This window comes from Brassica napus, unplaced genomic scaffold (genome assembly GCF_020379485.1).
Source record: "Brassica napus cultivar Da-Ae unplaced genomic scaffold, Da-Ae ScsIHWf_3176;HRSCAF=4003, whole genome shotgun sequence".
NCBI classification, from domain to species: domain Eukaryota; kingdom Viridiplantae; phylum Streptophyta; class Magnoliopsida; order Brassicales; family Brassicaceae; genus Brassica; species Brassica napus.
In genome coordinates, this window is record NW_026016389.1 from 1 (window position 1) to 19741 (window position 19741).

General features: G+C 33.6%; 1 protein-coding gene and 1 non-coding gene across 2 annotated transcripts; one reads left to right on the forward strand and one right to left on the reverse strand.

Moving 5' to 3' along the window:
- Nucleotides 1-3922: 3922 nt before the first annotated feature.
- Nucleotides 3923-8397, reverse strand: LOC125603343 (photosystem II CP47 reaction center protein). The gene is made up of 2 exons (XM_048774429.1): nucleotides 5550-8397; nucleotides 3923-4769 (listed from the first exon to the last, which is right to left on the reverse strand). Exon 1 carries the CDS (start codon nucleotides 8037-8039, stop codon nucleotides 6513-6515), a length of 1527 nt encoding a protein of 508 aa, XP_048630386.1. The 5' UTR covers nucleotides 8040-8397; the 3' UTR covers nucleotides 3923-4769; nucleotides 5550-6512.
- Nucleotides 8398-14221: 5824 nt separating this feature from the next.
- Nucleotides 14222-14295, forward strand: TRNAW-CCA. The gene has a single exon. It is a non-coding gene; the product is annotated as a tRNA-Trp (tRNA).
- Nucleotides 14296-19741: the final 5446 nt, after the last annotated feature.

The following is a 19741-nucleotide window of genomic DNA, read 5'->3' on the forward strand; positions in this document are numbered from 1 at the left end:
AGAAAAGGAACCGTTCGGATAGGATCGACTAACATCACCGAAAGCATTGTTAAAAATACTTTTACGAGAGGGTTTTATCGAAAACGTAAGGAAACATCGCGAAAACAATCAATATTTTTTGATTTTAACCCTAAGACATAGACGAAATAAGAAAGAATCCTATAAAACGATTTTAAATTTAAAGAGAAATAAGCCGACCGGGTCTACGAATCTATTCTAACTCTCAACGAATTCCACGAATTTTAGGCGGAATAGGAATTGTAATCCTTTCAACTTCTCAAGGTATAATGACAGATCGAGAAGCTCGACTAAAAAGAATCGGCGGAGAAATTTTGTGTTATATATGGTAATCCTTCTAATATCAAAATTGGATATCCGGAACTTAGCATTTGTGAAAAAAAGGGGGGGGGGTTGTGTAATACCACCCCTGCTAAAAAAGTTTAGAATTTTTTACCCCGAATGAAATTAAAGAAAAAAATGAATTAATGAAAGTTTTCTTTATGAATCACTTCCGAACGGTATGGTTCGATTTTGTTTAGATACTAAAGATTTTTTTATTTTAGGTCATGCTTCTGAAAGGATTCGACATATTTTTGTATAGGTATACCTATAGGAGAAAAAGGGGGGTAAAAATTTTAGTAAGTTCTTAGGTATTAAGTTAATCGGGGAACAGCCACTTTCTAGACTCCATAACAAGGATTCAAATAAGTCAGTGGTTTTTTGAAATTCAACATTCCTTTCACGAAGATACAATTCAAGATTCAAAAATATCAAGAAACCTTTTTTTCGTCCAACAATAAGTATATTAAGAGAATTAAGGAATAACAACTATGAAAATAAGGGCTTCCGTTCGTAAAATTTGTGAAAAGTGTCGGCTAATCCGTAGGAGGGGACGAATTATAGTAATTTGTTCCAACCCGAGGCATAAACAAAGACAAGGATAATCTTACTAAAGGAAAAGGCACTTCCAAGGAGCTAGTAAAAAAAAGGTCCGTTTTGACATGAAATGGATATATCCATATATTTCTTGTGAAATGAAAAAATATGGCAAAACCTATATTAAGAATTGGTTCACGTAAAAATACCCGTAGTGGTTCACGTAAAAATGTACGTAGAATACCAAAGGGAGTTATTCATGTTCAAGCAAGTTTCAACAATACCATTGTGACCGTTACAGATGTACGGGGTCGGGTGATTTCTTGGTCCTCCGCGGGTACTTGTGGATTCAGGGGTACAAGAAGAGGAACACCTTTTGCTGCTCAAACCGCAGCAGGAAATGCTATTCGAGCAGTAGTGGATCAAGGTATGCAACGAGCTGAAGTAAGGATAAAAGGCCCTGGACTAGGAAGAGATGCAGCATTACGAGCTATTCGTAGAAGCGGTATACTTTTAAGTTTCGTACGAGATGTAACCCCTATGCCACATAATGGTTGTAGACCCCCTAAAAAACGACGTGTATAGAACTAAATAAAGGCTGAAAGGGTTTCAAGAGAAATAAATGATTCAATGATCTGATCAAATAAAATTACTATGGTTCGAGAGAAAGTCAAAGTATCTACTCGGACACTACAGTGGAAGTGTGTTGAATCAAGAAGAGACAGTAAGCGTCTTTATTATGGACGCTTTATTCTGTCTCCACTTATGAAAGGTCAAGCCGACACAATAGGCATTGCGATGCGAAGAGCTTTACTTGGCGAAATAGAAGGAACATGTATTACACGTGCAAAATCTGAGAACATACCACATGACTATTCTAACATAGTCGGTATTCAAGAATCAGTACATGAAATTTTAATGAATTTGAACGAGATTGTATTAAAAAGTAATCTATATGGAACGCGCAACGCGCTTATTTGTGTCCAAGGTCCCGGATATATAACTGCTCGAGACATAGTTTTACCGCCCTCTGTGGAAATCGTTGATAATACACAGCATATAGCTACCTTAACGGAACCAATAAATTTGTGTATTGGATTAAAAATCGAGAGGAATCGCGGATATAGTTTAAAAATGTCAAATAACTTTGAAGACCGAAGTTATCCTATAGATGCTGTATTCATGCCTGTTCAAAATGCGAATCATAGTATTCATTCTTATGGGAATGGGAATGAAAAACAAGAGATTCTTTTTCTAGAAATATGGACAAATGGAAGTTTAACTCCTAAAGAAGCACTTCATGAAGCCTCCCGGAATTTGATTAATTTATTTATTCCTTTTCTACATGTAGAAGAAGAAACGTTCTATTTAGAGAACAATCAACATCAAGTTACTTTACCCCTTTTTCCTTTTCATAATAGATTAGTTAACCTAAGAAAAAAAAAAAAAGAACTAGCGTTTCAATATATTTTTATTGACCAATTAGAATTGCCTCCCAGAATCTATAATTGTCTCAAAAAGTCCAATATACATACATTATTGGATCTTTTGAATAACAGTCAAGAAGACCTTATCAAAATGGAACATTTTCACATAGAAGATGTAAAAAAGATATTAGACATTTTAGAAAAAAAATAAAAAAAGCATTAAAAAAAATTTGACTAAAAAGTCAATTTAAAATTGAAATGGATTTTAAACCTTCAACGTAATTTCGATTTTCCAGTCAAACCTATTTTACTTAATAAAATTAATTTAGATATGTATCTAGGGAGAATTCATTTTGAAATGACTACTCCCTAGATACCCACGCCTTTTATTTTACAATTGAATAAATTTAATTAAAAAAGACCTAAAGTTAGAGATTTATCAATTGGTAATGTTGCTCCAATACCTAACCACAGGGCCACCACGGTGCCAATCAAAAAGACGGTTGTCGCGACTGGACGACGAAATGGATTTTGGAACTTATTAACATTTTCCAAAAAGGGTACGGTTAATAATCCCGCCGGTACTGAAGCCATTAAAAGAACACCCAATAATTTGTTAGGCACTGTACGAAGTATTTGAAATACAGGAAAGAAATACCATTCAGGTAATATTTCCAAAGGAGTTGCAAAAGGATCCGCAGGTTCACCAATCATTGATGGTTCTAAAACCGCTAAGCCTACGTTACAGGCAATGGTACCAAGAATGACTACTGGAAAAATATATAAAAGATCATTGGGCCATGCGGGCTCTCCGTAATAATTATGACCCATACCTTTAGCTAATTTAGCTCGTAATACAGGATCATTCAAATCTGGTTTTTTTGTTATTGGGATAGGTGAATTCTTATGGATCCATCCCCCGAGGGAACCGGACATGATAATTTTTCATCATCCGGCTCGAGCAAGAATTAACCAAACTAAATTAATACATACAAAAAATATATATGTTATCCACAAGTATTTAATATGTAAAAAAAGAATTATCCGATTCCAAAGTTATTGCAACTAAAGATTACCATAAATTCCATTCTTACAGGTAAATGCTCAACACCCACGTAAGCTTAAAAGTTGATCATGATTAAGTGCTTTCTGGATCGTCTCATACCTTATCAATTAATCCTTAATCTCAAAAATTATATCGAGATTTTTCAAATACAAAGGATTTACTTGTTACTAATGAAGTCTACCCTCTACTCTTCATTAGATCCTGTATTCACTCCGATAGTATCAGAAATCGAGTCGATGCAGAGGAAATGAATGCATTTACATACTATTAATTTTTTATTTTTTTAGCTCTTTTTTAGTAAAAAATAGCTAAAAACATAATCCTGATTATGTTCCATCCCTTAATCTCCTGGATTTTTGGATTTTACGGAGCCCACTCATCCACGACATCGTCGGGTATTATGATCATAGAAAAGATTCTCTTCAAGTGAACCAGCCTATCCCCTGTATGGGGCTTACACAGTGGTTGGAACAAAGACACATTTGGTTGTGAATTCCAATGTAGCAGATAAAGTCATATTTCTGCACGGCCCGATCAATAGTTCAAGTCACACACTCCCATAATCCATTTTCTCTTCATAGAATTCCCTTCAACTTTTTATGTCAAAAAAATAATACAATATTGTGGAGTTGAAGGGAAATATCCAAATACATGTCTTATTTTTTTAATAATCCATATTTATAGCAATAAAATACGATTGTTCCTTCACCAAGTAATAAGATAAATTAGTAATTAAAAATATCTAGAATCTATATTATTTATAAGGGACCAGAAATACCTTGCTTACGTATCATTAAGAAATGCATTAACATAAATACAGCCGTAAGAAGAGGTAATACAAAAGTGTGTAAACTATAAAAACGAGTCAAAGTGGATTGTCCAACACTAGCACTTCCGCGTAATAATTCTACAAGAGGCGATCCTATTACCGGAATAGCGTCAGGTACACCTGTTACAATTTTGACTGCCCAATAGCCAATTTGATCCCAAGGTAAAGAATAACCTGTTACACCAAAAGATGCGGTCAATACACCCAGAACCACACCAGTAACCCAAGTTAATTCGCGAGGTTTTTTAAAACCACCGGTGAGGTATACACGAAATACGTGCAGGATCATCATTAGGACCATCATACTTGCCGACCATCGATGAACTGATCGGATTAACCAACCAAAGTTAGCTTCAGTCATTATATATTGAACAGAAGCAAAAGCCTCAGTAACAGTTGGACGGTAATAAAAAGTCATAGCAAATCCCGTAGCTACTTGTACTAAAAAACAAGTAAGGGTAATTCCTCCTAGACAATAAAATATGTTGACATGCGGAGGAACATATTTACTAGTTATATCGTCTGCAATCGCTTGAATCTCAAGACGTTCTTCGAACCAATCATAAACTTTATTGAGATAGGTAAACCAAGGTTCCTCCCCCTCCAAGAACTGTATATGAGAATTTCATCTCGTACAGCTCAAACAAAAAAAAGACCCAAATACTGATTGAAACGGATATGGAATATAAAGTTTTAAACTTCTCTCTCATTCAATATTATTTAAGAGTCAAAATGCGAAAGCTCTTCTTTGTGGTTAAATGCCAAAAACTCAAGTCAGCTCATACGTCTTTATGTTGTGTTGATCGTTACAGGCCTCTTGAATCTTCTAGATTACCTACCGTTATTGTCTTTTTTAGTTGGTATTTGTATGGAATGGGAATACGGATTTCTTCTTGTTTTCTTTATTATTGATAGGAATTTTCTTGTTAAGACCCTACTTATTAATTGAAACCTCAGATTCATACGAAAACCACGATAATTCAATGAAACCTTCAAAGTCCAAAGTTCACTGAGTGAGAACCATTGGATCATCACTTATTCAATAAAAAAAAAAAGAGCTATAATGATTAAAAACATAAAATACAAAGAAGCGTTTGTCCTTTGATCTAAATAAGAGTTTAAAAGCAGAAAAAAATTGATTTATGAAAATTTATAAGATAGAACGGAAAGAAGTCCGGCTACGAGGTCTAAGTATTAAGTATGAATCATAGTTCGAAAACTTTGTGATCTATTTGATCTATTTCGTGCTCCAGATACTCGAATGAATATCCGACGAAATAAAACCATCTTGATAAAGATGACAGACCCCCTTCTCTGTACTATCCATAGGGTCAATTCTAACAAGTCACACACTCATATTCCGGAAATATACAATGCAGAAAAAAATTTCGCGGTCGAACTACCAAAGGAGAATAGGTGCAAAATTTTAGACCTACATACTTTACTTTTTTGTATCGAACAAAAAGCTAGCACTTCAAGATTCTTCTCAGTCTAATTCATTGAAATTCCATCCAGTAGAACAGAGGAATTATAAATCTCCAAAATAATAGATAGGAATACCGCAAATAGTGCCATTGCAACACCCATCAAAGGGGTCGTTCCCCATCCAGGAGCTACTTTACCATATTCAGAATTCAACGGTTTCAATAACTTCCCTACAGTAGTGCTTCTTGGACCAGATCTAGAACTATCTTCAACAGTTTGTGTAGCCATAAATCTTATTTTGTATTCATTACGATCTGTTGACTTTGTATACCATTCCGTTGTAAATAAACGATCTTAGCATAGATCCATTGTGGTCTTTCAATTATATAATAATGGAAACAGCAACTCTAGTCGCCATCTTTATATCTGGGTTACTTGTAAGTTTTACTGGGTATGCTCTATATACTGCCTTTGGGCAACCCTCTCAACAACTAAGAGATCCATTCGAGGAACACGGGGACTAGTTGACGTAATCAGCCTCCAAATAGTTGGAGGCTGATTACGTCAATGAAGAGAATGAAAAATTATTTCATTTTTTAGTTGAAATTGTAGGCGGTTCCCGAAAAAAAATAGCGAAAAAAATGATCCCTAAAGTCGATACTAAGAGAAATGTATAAACCAATGCTTCCATAAATTTGATCGTGGTTTACAATTATAGCTTTCATACCTGTTTTGTTTATGTTTACTGAAGGAGTATACCTCCGGATAAAGAACAAAAAAGAGTCAAAGAAACGGCAGCGATTTAAATCAAGATTCCTACAGTACCCTACCTATTAAATGAAATCAAAAAAATCGCAAACAGAAACTAAAAGAAAAAAGCAATGTTGCATCAGACTGCTTGTCTTTTTGTAGTTGGATCTCCAAGTTTTTGGAATGCCCCAAATTCCACCTGAGCATCCAAATCTGGATCAATACCAGCAAAAACATCTCTGAAGAGGGTTCTAGAACCATGCCAAATGTGTCCAAAGAAGAAAAGTAGAGCAAACGAAGCATGCCCAAAAGTAAACCAACCTCTTGGACTGCTACGAAAAACACCATCGGATTTCAAAGTAGCACGATCTAATTCAAAAATCTCACCCAATTGAGCCCGTCTAGCATATTTTTTCACAGTTGCGGGATCACTATAACTTACTCCATTGAGTTCACCACCATAAAACTCAACAGTTACACCTACTTGTTCGACACTATATTTAGATTCTGCCCTTCTAAACGGGACGTCGGCTCTAACAATTCCGTCTCCGTCTACCAAAACAACCGGAAATGTTTCAAAAAAAGTAGGCATACGGCGTACAAAAAGTTCACGCCCTTCTTTATTTCTAAAGACGGGGTGTCCTAACCATCCAACAGCTATTCCATCCCCATTGTCCATTGAACCCGCTCGGAATAATCCCCCTTTTGCTGGATTATTACCAATATAATCATAAAAAGCTAATTTTTCAGGAATTTTAGACCAAGCTTCTGATACACTTTGATTTTCAGCTAGTCCGGCACTAACTCTTCGATATATTTCTTGTTGAAAGTATCCCTGATCCCATTGATAACGAGTAGGACCAAATAATTCGATGGGAGTAGTTGCAGAACCATACCACATAGTTCCAGCAACAATAAAAGCTGCAAAAAAGACAGCAGCAATACTACTGGAAAGGACGGTTTCAATATTTCCCATACGTAATCCTTTGTATAGACGTTGAGGCGGACGAACACTAAGATGGAATAAGCCCGCTAATATACCCAACGTCCCTGCTGCAATATGATGAGAGGCTATTCCTCCCGGAACAAAAGGGTCAAAACCCTCCACGCCCCACGCCGGATTTACGGGTTGGACCTTTCCGGTTAGTCCATAAGGGTCGGATACCCATATTCCAGGACCATATAATCCTGTTACATGAAATGCGCCAAAACCAAAGCAAGCCACTCCTGAAAGAAATAAATGAATTCCAAAAATCTTGGGCAAATCCAAAGAAGGTTTTCCTGTACGTTCATCACAAAAAATTTCTAGATCCCAATATACCCAATGCCAAATAGCTGCCAAGAAGCACAAGCCAGAAAACACGATATGTGCTGCGGCTACCCCTTCGTAACTCCAAAGACCCGGATTCGTTATAGTCCCTCCTGTAATATTCCAACCGCCCCATGAATTGGTTATTCCTAAACGAGTCATGAAAGGTATAACGAACATACCTTGTCTCCACATTGGATCAAGAACAGGGTCGGAGGGATCAAAAACAGCTAATTCATATAGAGCCATGGAACCGGCCCAACCAGCAACCAGAGCAGTATGCATTATATGAACCGAAAGCAAACGACCGGGATCATTCAATACAACAGTATGAACACGATACCAAGGCAAACCCATGGAAATACCCCTTTATCAATGAAAAATAGACACTATGTAACTTTATTGCATTGGAAAAAACTATGTTACGGACCCCCCCTTTTTAGGTAATTATTTCGGAGAAAGGATTAATATTTGTTCTATTCTGTTAGTAATAATGGAACAATTCGATTCATAGGAAAAAAGGGAAGCGGATCTATTCTATATCCGATAAGTACCAATACGCAATGGGGGTGAATCCTATGTTATATGAACCAAGATAGCTATTGTTGTTCAGAAGCCCGTTCGTAAAAAGTTTCCTTTAATTTTTATTCATTCTCTCTTACTTTACTTTTATTTTATATTTTATTTTAGCTTATTCAACTTCTGTATTAAATATGATTAATTTAAATATGATTAATATTAATAAAGTAGGAAAAAAGGATAATATGATAAAAAAAAATGAAACCCCAGTCTTACGTTTCCACATCAAAGTGAAATAGAGAACTTCATTCTCTTTTTTTTTCATTTCATGCCTATTGGCGTTCCAAAAGTACCTTTTCGAAGTCCTGGAGAAGGAGATACATCTTGGGTTGACATATAGTGCGACTTGTCAGATATATTGGGCTATATGGGATTTCCCCATTTTCTCCCTCGATCGAGATATCCTCTGTTTCGCTCAAAAAGATTGATTGAATTATCAAAAATTTGTAACGCGAAGCGCAAAAAATAAATTAGAATTAAATGCAGGGAGTATTTAGATTGATATTAGATTATCAAAAATTTTTTATGGTTTACGTGATCGGACTAATAAAATTAAGTATCCAGGCTCCGTTTAGCAAAAATCCAATTGATAATTAATATATAATATTTTTATAATTACTACTTAATATGATATGAATATGATATCAAAATTATGATAAAAATTCTATTAAAAAATAAAAAAAATACAAAAAATTGAAACAGGGTGATCTAAAACTGTTGATCAAATAAAATAATATAATTAAAAATTTATTGACTATTTGACAGAAGACATGTGAAAGAAATGAATTGAAAAAAAAAGAAGGAGTAGTAAAAAAAAAAAAGACGCGGTATTTGGTTCATTTGTCCTATATGTGCAAATCAAAATCGGGCAAATTTTTCCTTTTACTCGGAGTAGAGCATAAACCTAAAAAAACGGAATAAAAAAAGGAAGAAGCCCATTCAGGAACAAGAAAAAACCATCCCCATTTCAACTGAATCTCGATGAAAAAAAAATATCAATGAATCAAGTTAGTCTGACAGGCCTAATCAATCGTTTTATTATTTTATTATTAGGATTATAATATCTAATAAATAAAAGGGGCCAAAACTTATTTATTTTTTCTTTTACTTTTAAAAGGGAAGCAAGCCCTTCCCTTATTAAGTTAGAAAGAAAAGCCTTCTCTGAAAAAAAAGGGGGGGTTGGAATCGACACATTGATTTTTTAACAATTTTTGTTGAACCGTATGCATCAAAAGGTGCCTGTACGGCTCCTAAGGAATAAAATTTTATCCTAATCAACCGACTTTATCGAGAAAGATTGTTTTTTTTAGGCCAAGAGGTTGATACCGAAATCTCGAATCAACTTATTAGTCTTATGATATATCTCAGTATAGAAAAGGATACCAAAGATCTTTATTTGTTTATAAACTCTCCTGGTGGATGGGTAATATCTGGAATGGCTATTTATGATACTATGCAATTTGTGCGACCCGATGTACAGACAATATGCATGGGATTGGCCGCTTCAATAGCATCCTTTATCCTAGTCGGAGGAGAAATTACCAAACGTATAGCATTCCCTCACGCTTGGCGCCAATGAGTTTTTTTATTTTAGAGAAAAAATACTATGCCTTCGCCCTCGGAAATATGAATTAGTTAAGTAATAATAGCATGGCACTTCGAATTCGATATGAAATTTTTTAGATTAAAAAAATTAGATTATATATTGAAAGAGTAGTATGGGATAAGAAAGGGGTATTTAAAATGATATCTTCCCTATTCGGGCACATCCCAGCGTCACAAACTTTGTTTTCACACCGGAAGCTTATTTACAAAAACAAAAAAAAAGACACTTTGGGATTGCTGAATCATAGACGGATCAAAAAAAATGATATATAAAGCAACGGAACCATCATAGTATTTTTTTAACTCCTACAAAACAAAAAAGAAGGATGGTAATTGGATCATTTATGGATCCGCGTATAATAGAACCTATATTTTGTTTTCTTTCGCCGAAAGGAAAGGTCAAAAACGTAAATTCCATTCTAGAGCCGTATGCAACGCACAAAAAAAGCCTGTACGGTTATTCAAATTTCTCTGTTTTTTTGGTTATCTCGCCTCATTCTGCGAAATAGAAAAAGCTTTTCTATTATATCATCAGGGTAATGATCCATCAACCCGCTAGTTCGTTTTATGAGGCACAAACGGGAGAAGTTATCTTGGAAGCGGAAGAACTACTAAAACTTCGCGAAACCATCACAAGGGTTTATGTACAAAGAACGGGCAAACCTATATGGGTTGTATCCGAAGACATGGAAAGGGATGTTTTTATGTCAGCAACAGAAGCCCAAGCTCATGGCATTGTTGATCTTGTAGCGGTTCAATAAAAATAGGAGCGATTTCATGCAAATCTACCACTGCTAATTTTATATCTTTTTAGATTAAAGGTTTAGTTTCATATTCTCTTCAATATATTTTTTTTATATTGAAGAGAATCTTGAAGAGAAGTAATTCAGAATTAGCCGGTTAGAACCCATCTAAACCAGCCCATTATTTATATGATTCCGTATGCCAACCATTAAACAACTTATTAGAAATACAAGACAGCCAATCCGAAATGTCACAAAATCCCCAGCGCTTCGGGGATGCCCTCAGCGACGAGGAACATGTACTCGGGTGTATGTGCGACTCGTTTAGATCATAGACTGAAACACAAAAAGGAAATTCTTTTTGAAATATCAAGGATCAGTACCTGTTAATAAAATAGAATGGAGGAACTCGATTCATTATTTCAAAAAGATAGATCATTCATATCTTCTATTGTGTCTGAAACTTATGGTTTACATTGGTGCAAATCCAATCAACTCCATTTTTTAGAAAACCCCCAATGATAACAAATGGTTATCAATTAAGCGGGGGAAATCCCATTTTTTATTAAAAAGATTCCACTCTTGAAAGAAAAAACGGACTAACAGGGTAAATGACCAAATCAATTTTAAAATAAAATACCGTTACTGTATAAAGTGGATCTCATTGTGAAAGATCTATTACTGGAATATTAATGGGGTAGAGCCAAAGAATGTGAATTGTACAAGTTACCAATAGTATTGATTAATTAAAAGAAGGAGCTCCGGTGTATAGAGAGGACCTCACCGTTTTAGAAGTAACCATAGAAACGAAGGAACCCACTATTTATCCATTTCTATTTACTACTTTTTGTAGTTATTCTATTTTTTTTATATCAAGTACCAAGGCAATTTATCCTTTCAAAGCAAAGGAAAATACCTAGCCAAAAATAGTGGTGGGGAAGGTTAGAGTAGCAAAAGCCATTGGAATTTTTTTTTATACATTGGAATAATTCGTTTGGTTATTAATGACTAGTAAAGGGGAAAAGAATAACTAAAACTAAAAAAAGAATTAGTTATTCATCAAAGTTTGATTTATTCAATGACTAGAATTAAACGCGGATATATAGCTCGGAGGCGTAGAACAAAACTTCGTTTATTTGCATCAAGCTTTCAAGGGGCTCATTCACGACTTACACGAACTATGACTCAACAGAGAATAAGAGCTTTAGTTTCGGCTCGTCGGGATAGGGGTAAAAGAAAAAGAGATTTTCGTCGTTTATGGATCACTCGAATAAATGCCGTAATTCACGAAACGGAGGTATTCTATAGTTATAACCGATTCATACACAATCTGTACAAGAAGCAATTACTTCTTAATCGAAAAATACTTGCACAAATAGCTCTATTAAATAGGAGTTGTCTTTATACGATTTCAAATGAGATCAAAAAATGAGGGGATTGGAAGAAATCCACTAAAATATTTGAAATAGAGTTCTTAAGTAGAATAAGCTCGGGGAGGGTAGAGTAGAAATTAGTATTATAAAAAAAGTCGTCAAAACAAAACGAGGGTATATAGTCGCTAAAAAAAGACTTATTCTTTTTCTTTTCGACGATTCTTTTCTTTTTTTTTTTTTTTATGACAGAAACAGACGTAACAATCAAATTTTGATTCTTGATTGGATTTGTCGAACAAAATATTAACCTCTTTTTAATTCCTTCAGATTAGTTATTCAATTGAAGAATAAGTCTATTTTTTTCTGGTTCTAAGGCTAGTAGTTCTAGGGGTCGACTCACTTCTTTCAAATTGTTTCTGATTATTAAGAAAAGGTAACAAAGATAAAATACGAGCTTGTTTTATAGCAATAGTAATTAATCGTTGTTGTTTTAAAGTTACTCTATTCACCCGTCTAGATAATATTTTTCCTTGTTCACTAATAAATCGACTAATTAAACTCATGTTTCTATAATCAATTCGATCCCCCGATTGGATCGGGGGCAAACGCCGACGAAAAGATCGCTTGGATTTAGTAAAAGGTCGCTTAGATTTATTCATAATTTTTTATTCCTTACCTATAAAATCCTATTTTTGATCGGATCAAAATAAAAACGATTGCTATTTCTATATAGGATAGAGTTTCTATATAGAATTAAGAATATAGGATTTGATTTCTTTCTATTATTTTATTTGTTTATATTTATATATATGTAATAATACGTAGATACTCTCATTATTCCTGTTCTTAAAATAAAATTTGACATACAAGCACTCAATTTTATCTATTTCTTAATTTCCCCATGAATTGTATGTTTATAACAATAGGGACAGAATTTTCTCAATTCCAATCGACTAGGAGTGTTATGCCGATTCTTTTGAGTAATATATCTGGAAATTCCAGCCGATTCTTTCTTAATATCATTTCGAACACAACTGGTACATTCCAAAATAATTGTTACTCGAACATCTTTACCTTTGGCCATGAAACCTCCTTTGGATTTATGATTCACCCCCAATCTTCTATTTTAATTTTAGGGTCCATAAAGAACAAGAACAAAAAAAATAGAAGCTGTTAATTAACTCAAAAAAATGTCTTAAATATTTCGTTGCAATGAATATTAATTAGTAATTAAATAAAAAGAAAATAATAAGTAATATAATGATTTTTTGAAAACTATATTTCAAATCTTTGTACAGTATTTTTTTTAAGTATCTCGTAGGATACTCTTTCCCTAGCAACACTTTTTTTTTAATTGGATCCTGAACCCTCGTTTTTATGACCTTTCGGCCCCCCTTTTTTTTTCTAATTCTTTTTTTAGAATTAGAAAAAAAAGGGGGGGTTATTCCCCGATCGTTGATCGTATCTCTAAATTTTTTTATCCTTTCTGATGTTAATAACTAGAATTAAAAAAAGGGAAATGTTAATGCATCTGGAAATAAACGATTAATCTCTATTAATAAACCTGCTAACGAAACGAACCATAGAGTACTTAGTACCGGTGCTACGGAAAGATATGTTTTTAGATCTCGCATTTGAAATCCTCCTTCTTTCTTCTTTATTGTATTACAATATATATAGTAATATATATAACTATAGATGTACATGTAGTTAAGAAGTTCTTGTATTTGTATATGTAACCCCCCATTTTCAAAATTAGAATTGAAATATTGTCTACTAGAACGATCTTATAGATTCCATTTTCAAATGGAAACGCCTTTTTATGTAAATTTGAAATTGATAGGATTTGCCTAAAAAAAGTAATTTTTTTAATTATACTTATATATATGTTTGTTATCTGATATGAAACAAAAAAAAAAGAAGGATGTGGAAAACAAGATAGGAATTGTTTACAATGACACTGTAAACCAATCGAAAGGGATGTAGCGCAGCTTGGTAGCGCGTTTGTTTTGGGTACAAAATGTCACGGGTTCAAATCCTGTCATCCCTACCTAATTACTGCTCAGAAGAGCAGTAACGAGGAATCCATTTTAGATTTATCTTTTTTTAATAAAATTGGACATACATATAATTCTGAATTTTATGATATACTATGATATAGTATATACGTACAAAATCGATTCGAGTTAAAGAATGTCCTCTTTCTAGCCTTTTCGTTTTTTTATAAAAAACAAGAAAAGCGCTCTTAGTTCAGTTCGGTAGAACGTGGGTCTCCAAAACCCAATGTCGTAGGTTCAAATCCTACAGAGCGTGATGTCACTCTTGTTTATTAGATTGTGTCAAAATTCCACTGTTCGCAAATAATTGAGCAGCAATCTGAATTCGACCTCCCGCATATGAAAGCAAGAAGGAGGTCAGTCAAAAAAAAGAGATGTTAATTAATCAAAAGTCCAACTGATCACCACGTCTGTATTGTAAATAAGCAGTTACGAATAATCCAGCCAAAGTAATAGGAATTAGACCTAAGACGATTCCAAATAAAGAAACTTCAATCATTTCAATTTTATTTTGTTTTCATTTTTGAAAGGGAGAAAAGAGAGGTACTATCTATTCCTAGCTCTTAATCTGTATTGCCGACGAATCTCAATGACCAAAATTGGGTAATTAACACGGTAAGGAACTATCGAACATATGAAATACCATATAAATCTTTTTTGATCAAAAAAGATTCATTCAATTAATTTCAAATAAGTCGTATTTTGCTTAGACCAATAAATAGAACTGAGGTTATAGTTAAAGCTGCTAGTAGAAAACCGAAATAACTAGTTATAGTAGGCATGAAGGGACTCAATAAAATATGTTTTTTTATACATATGTTTCTAAAGTACTTCCCGAAGTTTCAATAAAAAAATTTTTTAAAGTAAAGATAGATACAAATACTAGTTCCAAGAATCAAAAAATTAAATTGAAAATTTGTGAGTTATCAAGCATTATCGGTGGTATGAACAAAAATAGAGAAAAAGAAAAAACGAAATTCATCGTCTTTGGCATCTGCACCATCTCAGGATTCAGAATTCACGTAACTGATTCATTGAAAAACTCTTTAAGAAATTAATAAGAAAAAATAATACATAAAAAAATAACTCTATTATATAACTTCAGTTAAAACATAGAACTTTTTTTGAATAAACATGTAAAAATTTTTAAAAAAGTTGTTTGATTCTTTTTTTTTTAAGTGACCTTAGAACCTAGAATATGCCCCCTTCTACATTTATTCAAATTGAAATAAATTCAATTTTGAATAAAGTAGATTAATATAGTAGAGCAGTTTTCTTCATTTAATCTATGAAATTAAACCAAAAAGCAGTATCCTACACGGAGAACGAGATCAGTCAAAAAAAGAGTTATTTATTTTAACTAGATTTTTAAAACTTGTAATTAGCAATTTCTATTATCGTTTCCTTTCTAGGTTTTAGGTTTTTTTCTTTCGATATTATATAGAAAATAGAGTGAAAAACCCATCATCTTTGTAGTTAGTTAAAGAAAGAAAAAACCTTTAAATTGAATACAACAAAACAATGCACGCATTCCAAAGATTTAGTATTATTATTTTTTTATTATTTGTTGTTCTTTTGAATTGATCCAAAACTATTCTTCCTTTTCTTGTTACTGGAAATTAATTCCTTAAAATAAAATGAAATAAAAAGCAAAAACGGGGGGGGGTCACATTATCATTACAAAAAAATATCTTCTACAATTATGCATATGCAACAAAAATGAAATTGATGGGTTTTGGATTCAATTGACTTGGGACAATATGAGAATTTCCTTAATGAATTATTAGAATTAGAAACCACCCTCTTGAATTTTCATTTTATCTAATCTTTAGTTTATTTTCTAGTCCAAAACAAATAAAGGATCAAAGCCCCTATAGATTACAGATACAGGAATTTGAAGAAGTGGAACATGGTTATACATCGACAAGCAAAAAAAAAAACGAAATAAATTATCTAACACTTCAGTTCTATACTAATTCAAATTGCGTTGCTGTGTCAGAAGAAGGATAGCTATACTGATTCGGTAGACTCTAAAAATACCCTTGGTACTTTATTGACGATCTCACAAAGATGTAATCTCAGTGAATTTGAATTTACTGATTCATCTTTTACAGAATCGATTCCCTACAAGAATATCTGGAGTTCAGTATGTCTGGAAGCACAGGAGAACGTTCTTTTGCTGATATTATTACCAGTATTCGATACTGGGTCATTCATAGCATTACTATACCTTCCCTATTCATTGCGGGCTGGTTATTCGTCAGCACCGGTTTAGCTTACGATGTGTTTGGGAGCCCTCGTCCAAACGAGTATTTTACAGAGAGCCGACAGGGCATTCCATTAATAACAGGCCGTTTTGATTCTTTGGAACAACTCGACGAATTTAGTAGATCTTTTTAGGAGGACCCAATGACTATAGATAGGACCTATCCAATTTTTACAGTGCGCTGGTTGGCTGTTCATGGACTAGCTGTACCTACCGTTTCTTTTTTGGGGTCAATATCAGCAATGCAGTTCATCCAACGATAAACCGAATTCAATTATTTATAGAGCTATGACACAATCAAATCCGAACGAACAAAATGTTGAATTAAATCGTACCAGTCTCTATTGGGGGTTATTACTCATTTTTGTACTTGCTGTTTTATTTTCAAATTATTTCTTCAATTAAAATTAAGTAAAATTAAGAAAAGAGCGTAGAATAATAAAATAAAAAACAAAGAGTAGTAATTTTCTTATCCCATTCGTTTTCTTATCCCATTCGGATGGATTATATATCATAATTATCTCTGACTGTTTATGTTTCTAGCATGACCACTCGATGAAATGTGGAGGGAAGCAGGATAAATGGCTGATACTACTGGAAGGATTCCTCTTTGGGTAATAGGTACTGTAGCTGGTATTCTTGTGATCGGTTTAATAGGTATTTTCTTTTATGGTTCATATTCAGGATTAGGTTCATCCCTGTAGAAATTGGATGAACTGAGTTATAGACGTGAAAACATAAGAACTCAACGGGGCCCAACTCTTCCTTCTTTGTCTGATTCGAGGGGGTCCCGTTGAACTGCTAATAATCAGAACAATTTTTATCGTGTTTTTGAAAAATGAACTTAATTAGATTAGTAGGTTAGGAGCATATAGTATTTATTATTAACCTTTCAAAGATCGAAAAAAAGGGGGGGGGGTCACTTAATTTTATTTTTCTGCTTTCCCGACTGACACAATATTTTTTATCATTAGATCTATCATTAAAATTTTGTCTATACTCTATACTAATAGAAGTTTTTTCTTATTTTTTTAGTATTTCATCAAACTTGAAATGAAAATAAATAAAACTACAAAAAGTAACTATTATTAATACTATTAATTAATAATTATATATACGATATATATTAATATAGATATATTAAAACCTTATATATATAGAAACAGTAATATATATGTAAACTAAGAATAGGATTTTTTAACGAATGCAATTAAGAATGACAAGATCGACACAAGAAAAGGATGTCTAAAATTCCTTTTCTTGTGTCGAAGACTCGCAAGACAAGTAATACTCCCTATAGTCCCTAAAATTTGTTATTTCGCCAATTTCTAGTTCCCTTTTTTCTACGCTTGCTTTCCTTATTTTAGTATCTAGTCAAATTTTTCCATTCTAAATTACATTAGAAAAAAACTCTTGATTATTGATACATTCTATCAATTTCAATTGGTCACTAACGACAGAGTTACATCACACCCCCTCCCATTTTTCAATACAAATTTGTATTGAAAAATAAAGAAAAGGGGGGTAAAGTGAATTCTTCTTAATATACATACTAGGATTAGGACTATCAGACAAGTAATTCCTGACACCTGGTCGAAATCGAAAGTCTAAAGAGAGGCAAAAAGGCTTTTGATAATTTTTTTTGTTCTTTCTTTTTTACGAATTTGATAAGGCGAAATAGACAGATCTAAAAATTCATTTCGGATAATTGAACCTTCTCAAACTGTTTCTTTTTAAGAACCAAAAAGATTTGTGCCAAAACAACAGATCCTAAGAAGAACAAAAGGCCTTGGACACGTAATGGATCTTGAAGTACTATTTCCGCATCCCCCTGACCAAACCCACCCACATTAGGATTGCTTGTTAATGGTTGATCGAGTTTAATGGATTCGCCCTCTGAAACAAGAAGTTCTAGGCCTCGAGGGATAATATCAATTACTTGGCGTTCATTCGATGCATCCACTATGGTTATTTCGTATCCCCCTTTTTCTTTTCGTAAAATTTTACTTATTATCCCTCCTGCCGTAGCATTATAAACTGTATTGTTACTTTTGCTACCATCAGGATAAATCTGACCCCTTCCCCTATTTCCACCTACGTATATAGGATATTTTAAGAAGTGAACATCTTTATTAGTAGCAGGGTCTGGGGCAAGAATAGGAAAGGTTATTTCACTATATTTTTGACCAGGAACAGGACCTATCACAAGAATATTTTTTTTATTGGGGCGATAATTCTGAAAAGACAGATTTCCTATCTTTTCTTTCATCTCGGGTGAAATACGATCGGGGGGGGCTAATTCAAACCCCTCCGGTAAAATAAGAACAGCTCCCACATTCAAAGCTCCTTTTTTACCATTAGCTAGAACTTGTTTTAGCTGCATATCATAAGGAATTTTAACAACTGCTTCAAATACAGTATCAGGAAGTACCGCTTGTGGAACCTCAATATCCACGGGCTTACTAGCTAAATGGCAATTGGCACATACAATACGCCCAGTTGCCTCTCGTGGATTTTCATAATTCTGCTGGGCAAAAATTGGATATGCACTTGAAATGGATGCCCAAGTTATTATATATATCATGAGTGAGACAGATATGGAGCGAGTAATCTCTTCCCTTATCCAAGAAAAGGTATTTCTAGTTTGCATGGTCCAATCGTTTATCCCGAAAATTTCTACAATAAAGTTAGGTAGGTCGATAATATACTTCCCTAGCCACAATTCTGCTATTTACATTTACTGAAAAAATAAATTTTTTGAAATATACAAGGAATCCCTCGTGGGTAAAAAAGAGTAAAGTAAATACGACTTTGATTTGGTTATGATGTATAAAGTAAGAAAGAGTAGAATTGGATCAGTGAATCGTTTTTTAGTCATTTATTGCATGATAAATCACTACAAGTGACGGAGATACACGATTTAAATAACGAAAGATCCAATATTTAAAAATTGTATCAAGAATGACTGGAAAGGTAGAAACTAGACCAGATAAAATTTGCTCATAATGAGCAAACCCAAATCTTTGTAAATATAACCAATCATTAGTTCCCAACCGTGAGGCGAATGGAATCCGATACATAAATCAGTTAATAAAAGAATCGAAAAAGCTTTAATTGTATCACTTAAATTATATAGGAATTCTTGAACCCAAGAATTGAGAATAAAAGCTTTTCCTTACCCCAAAAGGAATAACCACTTAGAATAACGAAAGATATTAGATTTGTCGAGAAGTGCAAGATTGTATGGATACGATACTCATGTGTATTTTGATGAATTGGATCGTTCTTTGTGGATTCCTAGACGAATTGTTGTGTAAATCGGTTTCTGGGTATTCCTTTATCATTTCATCCAGCTGGAATAGTTCCTCTAACATTGGATGAATTTTTCTAGAACCCTTTTTTCTGAATATCATTCAAGAAAGTTCGCATTGTCTAG